The sequence below is a fragment of the Lissotriton vulgaris genome, chromosome 11 (genome assembly GCF_964263255.1).
Source record: "Lissotriton vulgaris chromosome 11, aLisVul1.2, whole genome shotgun sequence".
Classification (NCBI taxonomy): domain Eukaryota; kingdom Metazoa; phylum Chordata; class Amphibia; order Caudata; family Salamandridae; genus Lissotriton; species Lissotriton vulgaris.
The window spans coordinates 542,690,720-542,705,577 of record NC_141699.1 but is presented as its reverse complement, the minus strand read 5'-3'; the positions used below and the strand labels follow the sequence as shown (position 1 = coordinate 542,705,577).

At 45.4% G+C, this 14,858-nt stretch overlaps 1 protein-coding gene across 6 annotated transcripts in view; it reads right to left on the bottom strand.

The window, feature by feature from the left end:
- Nucleotides 1–12,444, bottom strand: part of ANK1 (ankyrin 1) — a 1,037,654-nt gene extending 1,025,210 nt beyond the window's left edge. For 3 of the 6 annotated variants that reach the window (XM_086943597.1, XM_086943588.1, XM_086943590.1), the window contains exon 1: nt 12,226–12,440. In XM_086943597.1, the coding sequence (XP_086799723.1) occupies nt 12,226–12,351 (126 nt within the window). In that variant the 5' untranslated portion in view covers nt 12,352–12,440. Of the gene's footprint in view, nt 1–12,225 lie in introns of all 6 variants that reach the window. The other 3 variants (XM_086943587.1, XM_086943589.1, XM_086943592.1) reach the window with 2 other exon arrangements.
- Nucleotides 12,445–14,858: the final 2,414 nt, after the last annotated feature.

Here is a 14,858-nt window from a genome sequence, read left to right as displayed (position 1 = left end):
TTAAACATTTATGGGCCTTAATATGACAAAGTAATGGAAAAGGAGGGAGGTTATTTATATACCTAAACACTACCTGGTTTGTAAAACCCATTTACCAATTTGACCTCAGAATAGGTCATTTTAAACTTGGGCTTCTCGTATTATGTACACTCATGCCCTCTAAACATCACTGCTCTGCATTGCAGAGAATAGATGGAAATGTCCTTGTCTTCCAAAATGTCTCCATCTCCAGTTACAGATTTGAGAAACTTGGAAGCATGAAGGAAAGGAGCGGAAGTACAGTCTGGGGAAGGGACGCTGTATGCAAATGTCAAATAACAATATCAACGAGATCACATTTGAGGTTACATCTGTACAAGGGAAGGCATACTTGGGCAGTGAGCAAGGAGCATTGTTTTGTGCATAAGGAGACCACACCTCTGAGTGCTTTGCTTTTGGTTGGCAAGGGCCTGCAATGGTTTTGAGTGATTATATGATGTGATGCCAGGACTCATTATGGTCGGGCCTGGCATATAGAGTTGTACATAAGCATGTGGATCTGTGCCTGGAAGCACCTGGTCCTCTGTCTGTTGTTTTAGGACAGAATCTGAATGTTAGGCTGTTTCTGGATACTTTTGGAAACTATGGTTGCACATGGGTGTTCTACGGTTGTGCTTGGGCATTTTGACTGCATCTGGGCATTTGTAGCTGTGAATTGTCTTTTGGGTTGTAATTGGGTGTCTGAGATTGTGCCTTGAGATAGGGTGTTCGTTCCATTCAGAACCTCAGCTGGATATTTGGTGCTGTGCCTGGGTTTTTGTTTCAGTGCCTTGGAATCTGCCGCTGTGATGTGGCATTTGAGGTTCTAATGGGGCGTGGAGTGTTGACATTTGGCACTCGGGGTTGTTCCCTGGCACGTGAGCTGTTACTGGGATGTAATGGCTGTACCTGGCTCCGAATGGCTGTACCTCGACAAATGATAGTTACGCATCTGGATATTGTTGTTTTTTACCTTGTCACTTTTTGGGCTGTTATCAGTACAAAAGGTCACGAGACATACCTTCGTGTGAACTAATCAGAGTCAAAACTAATGTGACACCACTTCCTGTGATGTCCTCGGAAATCAGAGAGTCTATGATGTCACTTCTGCTATTCCTGGCCACTTGGTGACTTGAGGCATGTGTGTATTGAGGCTTGACAATAAGGTGCAAAGGCCTGAATACAGAGCATGGAGGACTAAGCAAGGGCCCAGTAGCTGAGCAAGGTGTAACAAAGCCTAAGAATTGAGTTTCAGGGCCTGAGCAATAAGCACATGTTGCCAAGATCTGAACATTGAAGGCCAGATTTACTAACATTTGACGCCGTGCAACGCAGCAAGATAACTTGCCGAGCTACTTCAAATGGAGAGGGAAGAAAGGCTCCATATCAACTAAGATATGGTGCATTCCTGATATCTCACTGTGCTGGTGCACTATGTGCTGCCTAGTGCCCAAGTAGGCACCTTGAGCCATGGTTCAAATGTGCCTGCGTTGCCGGCAGGTTAAAAACACAATCTGTGGAGGTTTTTTCAGTCTGCAGCACACTTCGAAAGAGGAAACAACAAGGAGAAATAAAAATATTTCTCCTTGTTGCACCTCGATCAGGAAAGGGTAGCATTTTGACGCATTAGTAAATCTGGGAATGTGCCAGAAACTATGTGTGTGTGGGGAAACACGTACTCTTCACCCATGTAACGCCTTCCCGGCGCAGAGCAATGCAAGATGGCGACTGGTGCTGCACTACATTACTCTGGATTTACCAAGCCACACAGTGCCAAACAAGATGCCCTTGCACAACCTTGCATGACACAAAGGAAACACAATCATTTTGCAAATCTGGCACTGAGTGTTCGGTCCTGAGTATGAAGCGTGAACTTGTGTGCATAAGCAGTAGAAACCTGAACAATTGGCCTTGAAATTCAGGCATGACCACTGAGTATGGAGTGCCAAGGACTGAATACTAGGCATGAAGTGGAGAGTCAATAATATTATGCATGGAGTGTAGAGGCCTGAACTCTCAGCATGAATTGCAGAAGCCTGAATGCCGAGCCGGGAGTGTAGAGGCATCTGCATTAAGCACGGGGCCAGAGCGTCGAGTGCCAGGGTGGTATCATGGTGTGTAAACTCATGACCACCAAATGCTAAACATGGAGTGTAGACGCCCAAGCATGGGGTAATGATGAAATCAAGAGAGAGATTTATACTGAGTGACTGCGCGTGTGTGTGGCTAGGGAGAGAGTTAATGATTGTGTGTACCTGTAAAAGAGATAAAGCAGGACAGGCTATATGTCTCCGAAGGACAATGTTAAACTAGGCCCGATTGTTTGTCACAATGGAGAAAGGTAAATCAGGAGTGACAGAGTGCTGTGGGAGTTTGTGGAATTAAACTGGGACTGACCTGTATATGCCTGGCTGGTTGACACTTCACAAGGAATGCCAACCCGTGCTCGGGGAAGAGAGATAAACCAGTATTAAAGATGTATATCTGACAGAGGAATTTAAAACAAGCACTGGCAAAGCCAATATTTCGGGCTCTAATGTGCTCACAGATGCATACACAAATAGTGTTTGCAAGTGGTGCATGCACAAATGTAGCACATTAAAATCTGACCTGTTGCCTCCACCAGTGCTGGAAAAAATGTATCAAAAGAGAATTGCTTTCTGTATACAATGATGTATAGAATTCAAATATTGGATAACAAATTGGATGTGACAAACTGTGTTGACTGAGCGTACTTTTCAGATATAAAATAGACCCTCATGCATCTCAACTCAAACACTGCCTAGAAGTAGGAATTATACACCGAAAAGCCAGTAGCATGACGTGCGAGATAAATTTTCCTCAGCCAAGGTCCACTCTGTGTATTATTGGGAAGAAGTGGTAACACCCATAGACTTCCGTGCGGTCAAGCCAGACCTAAAACTGAGTGCTTGTGTCAACATGGTGACTGTAAGCCAGGGTTGACTGGGTATCTTTCCGGGAAAGACCTGAACCAGGCCTAGCTGTAAGATCCCAGTGGAGTAGGCCGATTCAAGACATAGAAATGCAGGGGGGCTGATAATGTAGGCTGGATGGTGATAGCTAACCCAGGGGTGACTGTACATGCCACAGGGAAAATGTAACACCAGAATGACTCCGCGTGACACACGAAAAGTGTGTGTGACGGTGTGGGTCCTTAGGTAATGTAACAGCAGGACTGCCTGTGCCCCAAAGAGACTGTGATTGGCTGGGTCAGTGATGGGCCCCCTGCAGAATGTGAAGAGGAGCTCCTTACTCTCCAATATCTCACAGACATTCATTTGCTTTTGGCTGAATATGGACTCCCTGAAGGAATTTGGGGCCCCTTGAAGATTATGTGCCCCCCACTACGCCAACGGGAATGCAGGGGCTTGTATTGCCCTGCTAGGGAAGGAAGCTAGGAATGACTGTGTAACTCAAGGGGAGACTGAAACCAGGCCCGACTGGGTGTGTCCACAGAGTGAATACTACAGTGCAATACAAAAATGTTATTGATTTCGGAAAACGGCTTAGCACATGCACATAAAATCCTGAAAATGAAAAAATAATAACAATGTTAGGTATCCAAAACATCATTAGACAATTAATTAAAAGAATATCATTTACATAACAATTCTGACTCGACTGTTTGAATTAGGTGTAAAAGTGAGATATGCTAGAATTAACCTTTTTGTTAGGGCATTGATCAAGAGCTTCTATTATAGGGGCATTGGAAAAAAATTGAAATATACATAGTTTCCTGATTACAAAATCCATATACCCATAGGTCATGTGGACCACCAGAACATGCTAGTCGAAATGAAAAACTGGAAAACATTGTATTTATGCGGTGTGCATAATATTCAGAATACTAATTCTAAAATTATGAGCAATTACGTGAAATGCAAAATAGACATTTGGTGCTATATTTAAGCATGAAATGCTTCCTTGTGTTCAGAAGTCCAGACAACATATTGTACTAAAAAAACGCAAAAAAACACAAGCTCTGCAAACATCTGATTGCTTTCTGCTTGTTTGCATTGTTCCTGTGCGCTCGTGCACATTTTTTACCACGAATGGCGCATAATTACTCGATGTGGCATGATAGCATAATTTGTGGAATTTCTTATAAAAAGCATAAGAAAGAATTATGCGAGATTATGCTTGCAGCACAGAATTTTCCAGTTGCATTCTAATCTGAAATAGTCCATTTGAGGGCCAGTGCAAGTTTGATGGCCTGGAATGCTAAATGTCTGAATGTTACATGTAAGCTGACTTAGGATCCAAATAACACCATTATAAAATATATTTCTAGGAACAGGACACTATACATCTATCTCCCTCAGTGGTCCAGATCCACCATTAAGGGACTGAGGTTGGCAGTGGAAGGAGTTAATTGAAGAGTAATCCAGGAACTGACACATGATAGCCACAAAGAAAAGATTGCTACCACCAGGCATCCTGGCTCAACACCTGAATCATGAGGCCTTGTTCCAATACAACAACATCTAATCAGAGGGGTGAATAATGTAGGGTGACCCGAATTTTAAAGCCAAAAACTTGGACATTTCAAGGAAATGGAAGAAGGACTACAATTGTACTTAAACGAGCAGACAAAATAACAGCACTGCTCAGCAGAGAATTACAGAACAGGCAGTTACAACATACATAGAAAGCAAATTTTTAATCCACATAGTTTGTCTGATAATTAAATTGTGTTCTTGAAACAACTGATAACTTCCCCTGCTTTGAAAACATTAAAAGACACCTCCTGACGTTTTCAGTCGACCCGCTCTAAAAACCGGGACAGGAGCTACATTTCTTAAAATCTGTCGAGATGGCGAAAAACCGGGACCATCCGAGCAAACCCGTCTTCATTCACTGGTCACCCTAGTATAATGGCATGCACAAGGTAGGTATGTTGTGTACTACATTGTAGAGCTCTGCAAAGAACGTCCTACAACTCCTCTGTGCAAAAAAAAATGCCCAAACCAATTTATCTGACTTTATAAACTTTCTAGGTTTTCTAGTTACCGTAAGCACAATTATTTGTTTCTTCCTATGACTGTATCAATCAATCAACCAGGGAATTGTATGCACACTAATCACCCGTGAGGGTCTCAAGGCACTGAGTGAATTTATACAGTGTTGTATTTGCTTTCATTTAATGTAAATGACTCAAAGACATTTTCAAACAAGTCTATTATTACGGGATCAATGATCATGCTCACATGCTTTTTTTGTCCTTTGTCGGACATGATGTTGTGTAGCACCTTACTTTTGCTTACGTCTGATGCTCCTCATGGCCCTGGATGCAAAGCACAGTAGTTCATGACCTTCACTGCCAATCCAAAGAGTGAAACTAGACACCTTCCTCTTAGAGCCTAACGCGGTGCCCTACTGTGACGCCTCTGTCTTCATTCACTGAAGACTTCTAATCAGTCCTGTCATCGAGACACAGAAGGAGTACATCTGGTGGAAGGCTAAAGTCCACTAGAAGAATGGATCGAAAAGATTAGACCAAAAAAGAACGGTGACAAGAGAATGCCTTCCACTGCGTCCATACCTGATACTGAAATCTCCCTCCTCCTTCACTGACTCACTGTAACATTCATCAGATAACAAGTGACCTTGAGCAAGTTGTCAAATACTTTGTGCGTCTTACTGGACCACAAACTTGCCTTGCCCATGCAAACCAACACTGTTACAGGGTGCGTTTTTAAAGTAAAAATGCTCCAGTGCCTCTTCCCATACATTTTACTCTACCTTCACTTATCAGCTGTGGGCGCATGTGTAAATGCAGCATTTGACTAGGCCACACAGTAGACACTAGGTTTCCCGATTACCAGGTTGGCCACCTCATGCATGGTAACATTTCTACTTGCCAACTTATTGGTGGTTTCGTGAAAAGAGAAACTGGTACCCACATTGTGATACGCCTTTACTGATGAGAATCAAAATTGACTATGGTATTCGGTAGTTAATCTACTCATATCTTACCATGTCCTCCAATCTGTACCTGTGCAACAACAGCTTTACTTGCATGCCACAGAAAACATCAGACCCCACTAGAAGATACATCCCTGGACCTTTCCTCATCCCTGGTTCCAGATGTGTACATGACAGAGACAGGGTCTTGCAGTCCAGGTTGTCTTGCAACCAAACCCTGAAGATTCACTTCTGTATGGAGTCAACCAGCTGCAAGGGTCCCAAAAGGTCCAATTTACACAAGTCAACTTGTTTCTAGAATGCATTTGACTTTTCCTTTGAGTGTTGTAGTCATAGAGTGAATAAATAAATACTGATTCATCCCTTCAATCCATGTTTATTTCTGAGCGGTACCGATCCGACCATGTTTAATCTTAATGAATAAAGAAGCCAGGATAGTGTCCTTATGAACCTTCTTTGGAAAACCAAAACACTCAGATTGTTGAAGGCGAAGACAGAAGGTGGTCAAAGGACATTCCTGAGTTTGTAGCTTAGAGAAGGCAAGCAATGCAGGCTATCTAGTAAAACTGGGACAGTGTCCCTACAAACTGACTCCCATCCCACTAGGGCTGGCAGTTTAATATCCTGACACTTTGGCCTTGCCATCCTGTTACCTCAACTTTACATACTTGAACTGTAGCCCTCAGAACACTGACCAGGTCCCCAAACACTGAGAGTGTTAGCTCTGCACATTGTGCCTTACATTCCAATATACTATAACCAGATCCACTAGAAATGTGATGCAATGAGGATCACGGTGTGCGGGAGGGTTGACTAGATTATGTGTCAAGAAAAGGCAGATCATGGCGCATCTCATGGTACATTCTGTGACTGTATCATTTCACCATTTGAACACAGCATAATTCTCTGGCCGATATTTCACATCTTTAGCATCAGTTAAACACCGACTAAAACAATAAGCTACAATAAACTAAAAGGTGACAAATTAACCATTGCAAGGGGTCTGTCACTGCACTGCACCACGTGTGGTGCTTTGTTTTAGCAACTTTTTATTCTGTTTGAACTAGAAACACTTTATTGTTGAAATCTTGAAATTATGCAGAAAATGATAGATTATTTGACAAGTGCATTAAATCCATAACCATCCATAAGAGAATGATTCCGCAGAATAGCATATTTTAAGTGGTCCTGACTGTAACTAATAATAGGCTGGGACTGTGATACCCAGCAGTCTGGGCTCCTCCTTCCCTCACTTTACTTAGACTGAGACCTCCTATGCACCATAATTATAACTCAAGCACACTTGCGCTGACAGTTCAAAACCACTTGCTTCAGCAGAATGGTTCTTTAGTCTTAAAAACCTGTGATGCCTACACCACCTACACTTGACGAGACTATTAGCGTCTCAAGTATTACCTATTTTTAATCATGACATGGACCCACTAATTAAAGTTAGTTCAGCGGGCTTCCATAGTTATTTTTAGTCCACACACTCATTACACTCTACTCACCACTGAAATACACCACACGCCCCACACACACCCACTTCCTCTACGGCCTAGACTACGGTCTAAAAAGATCTCCGGTAAAGAGCCCTCCTACAGGGGCCCATTGGGCATTGCAGCACCAGCCCAACGAGGACCTGCCCTATGATGAAGCATGACAGACCTTGGGGTGTGTGAGGGTCCTTACTCATTACAGGAGCTACCCCTCTTTCTTCCTCTCTCCCACTTCTAGGAACAGCATGCCTCTTGATTCACTCCCAACACAGTGGTACCATAAAACGCAAAACACAAACTCAAACTCTTTGCACACTGGTAGTTTTAGCTCGACACGGGCACTTGTGATTCCAACACACTATGTCTAAAAACACACAGGGCTGTGGCCTGTAGCACATTAGGACCTAGCATTTGTCCCCCTCCCCCAACACACAATTTATGGGACTGAGACCTCCAAAACAGAGGGACCGAAACACAGTGACCAAAAGCACACTCTGACAGTGAACCCCAACATTCTGTGACCAAAAGCTTTACACGCTGAATGGGAGCCCCACACAATGTGATTTTAAGTCCTACACACCATGGCCTTTCCCTCACTCCTCTGTACTGTAGGCCAGTGCTTAATTTTAGCCGGTGCTCAGCACTGGCACCTAATCCTCAGCACCGGCGCTTATAGCACCACTTAAGGACACACTCATTTGGAAGGCACGTGATTTTGCCCAGAATCACAGGATGTTGAGCCACACCGAGACTCGAACCCGGTTCCCCAGCTCTGAAATCGGCAGCTCCAGCCATTAGGCCAAGTCCTTTCCAGAATAATGAGTGTCGGGCTCTAGTTAAAAGACAATTTGCACCAACACATTTCTCCTGTTAGCGCTGCCCCGGCACTTGTTATTTTACAAATTAACCACTGCTGTTGACTGATACAATAGGACTCTGATTCCCACCAAGCTGAGACAGGTATTCCCAACACACTGAGACACTGAAGTCACACTGAGGACGTGACTCCCATATGAAACAGAATCTCCTACACACTGGCGTATTGATCCCAGCACATTGGAACTGATGCTCGTGGTACACTGGAACTGTGACTTCGCAAACTGAGACAGGGGTCCCGCTCACTGGGGTGGGCCGCGACTGATGGCTTCACATGCTTGCTTTGCATCCCATGTTGGATGTTTCATTTGACCTCCAAGCCGGAGAAGGATGACCTCAACAAACTGACTCTGTGCAAGGTCACACGTCTGACGCCATGTGTTGCAGGTGACCCACCCTATGTTTTTCACCTTATCCATGTGCCCTGTTTGCTTTAGCCTGCTGGTCTCTGATCACAGACACCCTCTAATGGCATCTCTACGTGCTTCCGAGCCGAGCTCCAGGCTCTGGCTGGTATGAGCGCATACAAACAGCCTCCTGTTCTGCTCTAGAGTGATCCATCTTTAACCCTGCTTGCAGGGAAAAGGCTTGCTCGGTGGCAATCTGCCGTATTTTGGGGGTACAGCTTTTTAACGTGCACCCCCTGTAGAGCCAGCAGAATCCTTCCTACTGCTGCATTAGAAATCCCTGCAGATTTTCAAGAACTGGAGTAAAACCAGTGTTGTGCAGAATGTATGTCACCCCTGCTCCTTTGTTTCTCTCCATATTAAAACTAGCCCACTGACTGTGTGCCAGACAGTACACAGTAGTAGTGATGTAGCCAAAGACCCGGAGCCTGAAGGACATCCCGACTTCTGTACTGGTGTGACTCCAATGTATTGCAAAACCTGTCCCAGAGGTGCACAGAGCCCCATTCACTTAATGGTCAGTCGCAGCCATCTTGGTTATGATGTAATCATATGCAAAATCTGTTTTTTTATCATACCTCGAGAACCATAACTGTTAGAGTCTTATAGTATTTATCAGTGTTCACTATTACAACTGCTCTATTGCTATAGGGGCCTGATGTAGCACCTTTTGATAGGTTGGTGGACTGGTCACCAGAAAGTGGCGATCGTTCAACATTATTTTTTCTAGCGTGGGCACTGACTGTCCTATGGTGGTCCCAGCCGCAAACCCACTAAAAGCACCACCATCAGTACACCTGCCACCTGCTGCCCTCTGGGTAGAGCCCCACAAGCAGCAGGTGACTGGTGAATTGTCAACTATTGCTCTCCTCTAAGTCATATCCTAAGTGTAAAAGATGTATTTATTTAAAAAGCAATACCTCTAGTTGGACCGTGGCACTATTGATTGTGGTAATTTGTTTTACATTGTGTTTGGTACCAACCTTCAGAACCCTACCTTGGAGTACAGCTTGGTTGTTCAAGCACAGCTACCACTAGGGTATCAAGTGTGCTATGGGATTGTTTCTCACTAGTGATTTCTCATAACTAGTATCTTAGGCGAGCAAGGCAGGTGCATCTCTGATACTGTAAAGCATCTCTTACAAACCACGAGACCTAGAGAAAAGGGTCCACAGAGCACCTAGCACAAGTCACTGGATCTGTACCTCCACACACCTTTGGTGCAAACCCAACACGGGATGGAACCTCTACATAGGGAAGCATAAGCTCATGCAGGGGCACACTGACTCCAATGCAGGAGGACTGTGATGTCCAGAAAGGTGGGCTATGTACCCCACTGATCTGTGATTCTAACTCGACTAGCTGGGTATGTGACCTGAACATATTAGGACTGTCCCATTTACACACTACTCTGTAGCAGCAGCCTTCAAACACAGTGGGAATTGTTCCATTAGCACATGTTGACTTTAACCGCAACCCAGACAGGCTATATCCCATAGGCCATTGGGGAATGGCCCCAAACACACTGTCCCATTGACACACTGTGAGCATGATTCAAAACAGCATGTTGCAGGATGTAAAGTAGTGCTACAGTATTACTACTCACATACTGCAAATGCTATCCACAAACCTAGGGACGGAGACCTCGGCCACTTCTTCTTTCTGTGCAGAGATCTGTGTCAAGGTAGAAGAGAGATCCGCATATGTAGGTGTACGTTTTAGTGGTAAATGTGTGAGACAATGGGTAGTGGCTGGAAAATAGAGAATACTTTTGTCTAAATGGGAGGTGTTTAAGGAAATGTAAGGAGGTAGATGCTAGTACGAACACATACCCAACAACGAGTAAGACCATCATTATTCGCAAACTACACTTCTACAGTTACTACAGCCATACCAAGTATCAAATCAAGTTCACTTGTACTCCAGTACCAGAGTAAGTGAAGACCCCACATTTCCTCTCACACACTCTGCAACACGCTCCTTTATAAAATAATGGAAGCAGGAAAATAAAATAACACCCCATAGGAACTAATGTCAAATTAACTAATATATATATATATATATATATATATATATATATATATATATATATATATATATATATATATAATGTGTACGTATTGTGTTACATCGTAATAAATGTAATAATAAAGTTTAATTAAAAATAATTTACAGAGAGTTTACATCACTTTTTACAAAATGTACTGCATGTTAAATAAAGATGAAAATGTTAATGAGGGTGGAGATTTTTTCAAATATTATTAAGAAATGTATACATTAATTTTATTCAAGTTAACTAATTATTTAATACATATTTCATTTGGTGAAAATGTTCTGTAAATTGTATGTTATTAGGTATAGCTTAGTAATAAATATTTAAAATTAATTTACCTTCATATCATTTCGTAACAAATTTTTATAATTTTCTGAAAAGTAATAAACGTTATTATTTTCGCTGTACTTTCCCTTAGGGAAGGCTCTTCCATGGTGCATATCTCCACCTATATGGGCAAAGTTTCTAGTAGTAATGTTACACTCAAACCCTGTTGTGAAAGGTTCCACCCCCTGATTTGATGACACTTTGATCTAGACTTCTGTGTAACTCAACATTCCGAAATGGTGAATAGCAAAAAAGTGAAGAGCTACTCCTAGGTGTAATAATAAATACACATGAGTAAATATGCTTTGTATATTTACCTTTGTGATTGGGCCATGTGGCTGTAACCCAACACAGTGAGGCTATACCCGCCAGGACACTTGAGTAGTGACCACCAACCAGGCTTGGGTGGTGCCAGTCACACACTACTATACCCAAATGTATGTGGGCTATATCACCCTGCATACTGGGAAAGTGTTCCTCGAAACACACTGAGATGGTGCTATTGACACACTGACTTCCAAAGGTTTCTATGTCTGCTATTCTGATTGAGTGGTATTAGAATGGGGCGAGAGGTAACATCATTTTTTTTTAAAGGCAACTCTAGTATATCTGTGGATTGTATTCTGAAAGTAATTCAGGGCGGTGAATAATCAGCTATAAAAGGCAAAAAAAATGTAATTATATTCCCCAAGCACAATGGGGCAGTGGTGACCAAACGCACTAGGAAAAGTGATCTGCAATAATCCAGGACTAGAATCCACGGGAAACCAAGAAAGACGTCCATGGGTTGGAAATGTGGCATCCCATACACCATAGAATTGAGACCACGTCATAGTAGATGTGGATCTCTATAATAAGGGACCCTAATGCAATGAAACTGTAACCCTGAAACAATGGAATTGGGAAACTGAATATTTTTTAATTGGGACTGTTAAGTAAGTCGAGGGATAGAACTGAAACCCTGGCTCCGATGACCCCCAAACACACAAGGACAGAGATCCCAACGCAGTGGGCTACTGCCTGCAGGAGAAAATACGTCATGCATCCTTCTCTTGGAACCTCAGCCCCCAGCCCTTCTGTTTCCAACAAGCCCTCTCACCTTTTTCTTGCGGTCTCTTGAGCGGTTCCTGTTCTTGCGCTTGGACTCTTCTTTCTCCTTCTGCTCCTGCAGAGCAGCAGCCTCGATGTCTTTGATTTTTTTAAGCTGCTTTGCCGCCTGAGCCATGGTGGGTTATTGGGGCTGTGGTGTGTCCACCCCACCCTCTGTCCCCTCCCCTATCCTGAAGCTCTTCTTGCCTCCAGTCGATGAACCAATTTCTTTGAAGGTCTCCAGGTGTACTAGAGGTTGCCCACGGGCACCTACACCTCCCTTTTCCCGCCAGCTCCTTCCACTTGTCCGGAGGGGTTGTTCTGCCAGATAAGTGGCGAATGCCAGTGAGATTAATGACGTGCCTGGCTCCACCTGAAGGCCCTGGCCAGGAATGAGAAGATGCTCGATGATGCGATGCAGGGTGCAGTTAATGTATTCCAAATTCACTATTGATCTGGCTCTTATACGCGTGATCAGAGAAGAAGGGTGTGTGGCGCATCCTTCACCATCCTTTTGGGACAGTAGTGGTTGAACCCCAGTAAGACCCTATGGGTGCATGTTCTGCAGGGATAAGAATGGCCATCATGGCTGCTCTTGTGTTCCAAGGACGATTGTCCAGTTTCACTGGTCTTACTGTGCCTTGAGCAGAACACCAGTGGGTGATTTGCTGGGATACCTGCTTGGTTTTGGTCCTTAGTATCTAGAGAGACAAATCAGTTCTTTCGATATGGCTTGCCGCCAGTGCTCTTGTAGTGCAGGTTGAGGCGTTAATCGTGCTCTCAGTATGGTTTCATGCCTGCGAACAATATAGATGCTCCCATTGTGCAGAGGGATATGGAAGAGTGCTGTATGTTGATGCCAATGGAAGATATTGCTGCTTACGTTTCAAGGGGACGCCTTGATGGTACAGGACTTGGGAGACACCGACGGACAGTATTGACTCTCTTACTCTGCAGTAATGCCTGATCCATACAAGAGCACTTACAATGTGGAGCTGCCTGCTTTTTTGCTATGGCCGGTGCCTGGGTGTTACCCTGTTTTTTACGTGGAGGCCAGCTGGGCAGTGACGGTGCTCTCGCTAAGGTGGCATCAGTGTAATATACCAGTGCTCTAGTTAAGTGCTCGCCCAGTGATACCCTCACCTAGGTAGACAGTGGTGGACACCGATGGACGACACCTTGATGGTACCAGCCCACTAACAGTTTGGGAAGGCTTGCACAGCACTGGGGCTCTGTGGTGTGGGGACCGCCTGGGTCTTGTGAATGCTCTTGATGTTGAGGGCACACCTGGACGGTATTGATGTTCTCAACCTTGGGGAGATGCTGCTATGCTTTCGATGCTCTTGATCCTTGGGGGCGTGGGTGGTCTGGACTTTATTGATGCCTTTGATGTTGGGGAGGCGTCTTGACGCTATTGATGGTCCTGTCGTTGCGAGGCCCTTGGGACGTTTCGGGTGCCTTGATGCTCTCGAGGTCGGGTTTTATTCCTAGACATCAATAACGTTCTCGATGTCGGGGGTCTTGGGTGTCTTTGCTGGTCGAATGGCAATATGTCCTCGATGTTGGGGGGACGTCTGGCGCCGTGCAGCCTGGACGTCGGAGGTGGCGCGTGCTGCCGCTGCGCGGGATGGCCGCCCTCCGCTGTACCTTGCGGTCCTTTAGCGACGGGACGATGCAGGCGCACTCTCTCGCGGTGCCCCGGCTGCAAGGACAGCGCGTTGCCCCGGCTCTGCGGTTTAGCCGGACGCTGTGGCGAGTCTGGGGACGTCTCACCGTGCTTCCCCGCCGACGGGCATCACAGGCTCTCCCCGGGACACAGACGGACGAGCCCCGCGCTCTGAAGCCGATGCACGCGAGCAGGGCTCACGTTCCTGGGGAGACACCGATGGACGTTGCCTCTCGTCTGCGCGGAGCGGGTCGGGGGGGTTGCACCGAGCGAAGGCACCGGTTCAGGGGGCGTGTGGTCGTTACCGATGCTGCCTCTCCCCCACCGTCCGCGCACTGCGCAGGAGCTCTCTCCCCCCAGGAGCTGGTGCCGGTGCCTTCACCCCTGCAATGCTGCTGAGGCTGGCAGATTTTCCAGTCTCTCTCCGTGCATCTCCTGCGCTGCCCCCTCCCTCGCTCCCCCCACAACCGCCTCCACCACCACAGCCCCCGGCGATCCCCCTCCCCACAGTCAAAATTCTGGATGCTTTCACGGAGAACTGTGGGGAATTGGTGAAGCGTCGGGGAGGGGTAGATGGGGCATCACGTTTCTTCGCCAATGTCTGAGACAGAGCGAAAGGTGTGCAGGACGAACTCGGTGCACGGAGGATGGGAGGGTTGTGGAAGGAAGAGATGAGGAAGGAGAGGTGGAAGTGCGAGCAGGGAGGGAAAAGGAAGAAGAACACAACGGACAGAAGGGGCTAGGACACCCAGAAGATAAGGGTAAAGGGGTGAAAAGAGGTGGGAAGGTGGACAGACTGTAAGAGGAGGGGAGTGCGAAGAAGAGCAGGATGGGCATTAGGAAGAGGAAGATGGAACGGACTGGAGAGGAGGTGGGAACGATGTGGAAAGACGGGGATGGGAACAGAAAAGGATAAGAAGAGGAGGGAAGGAATAAAGTGAGAAGAGGAAGAGGTGGAAGTAGAATAGATGAGATAC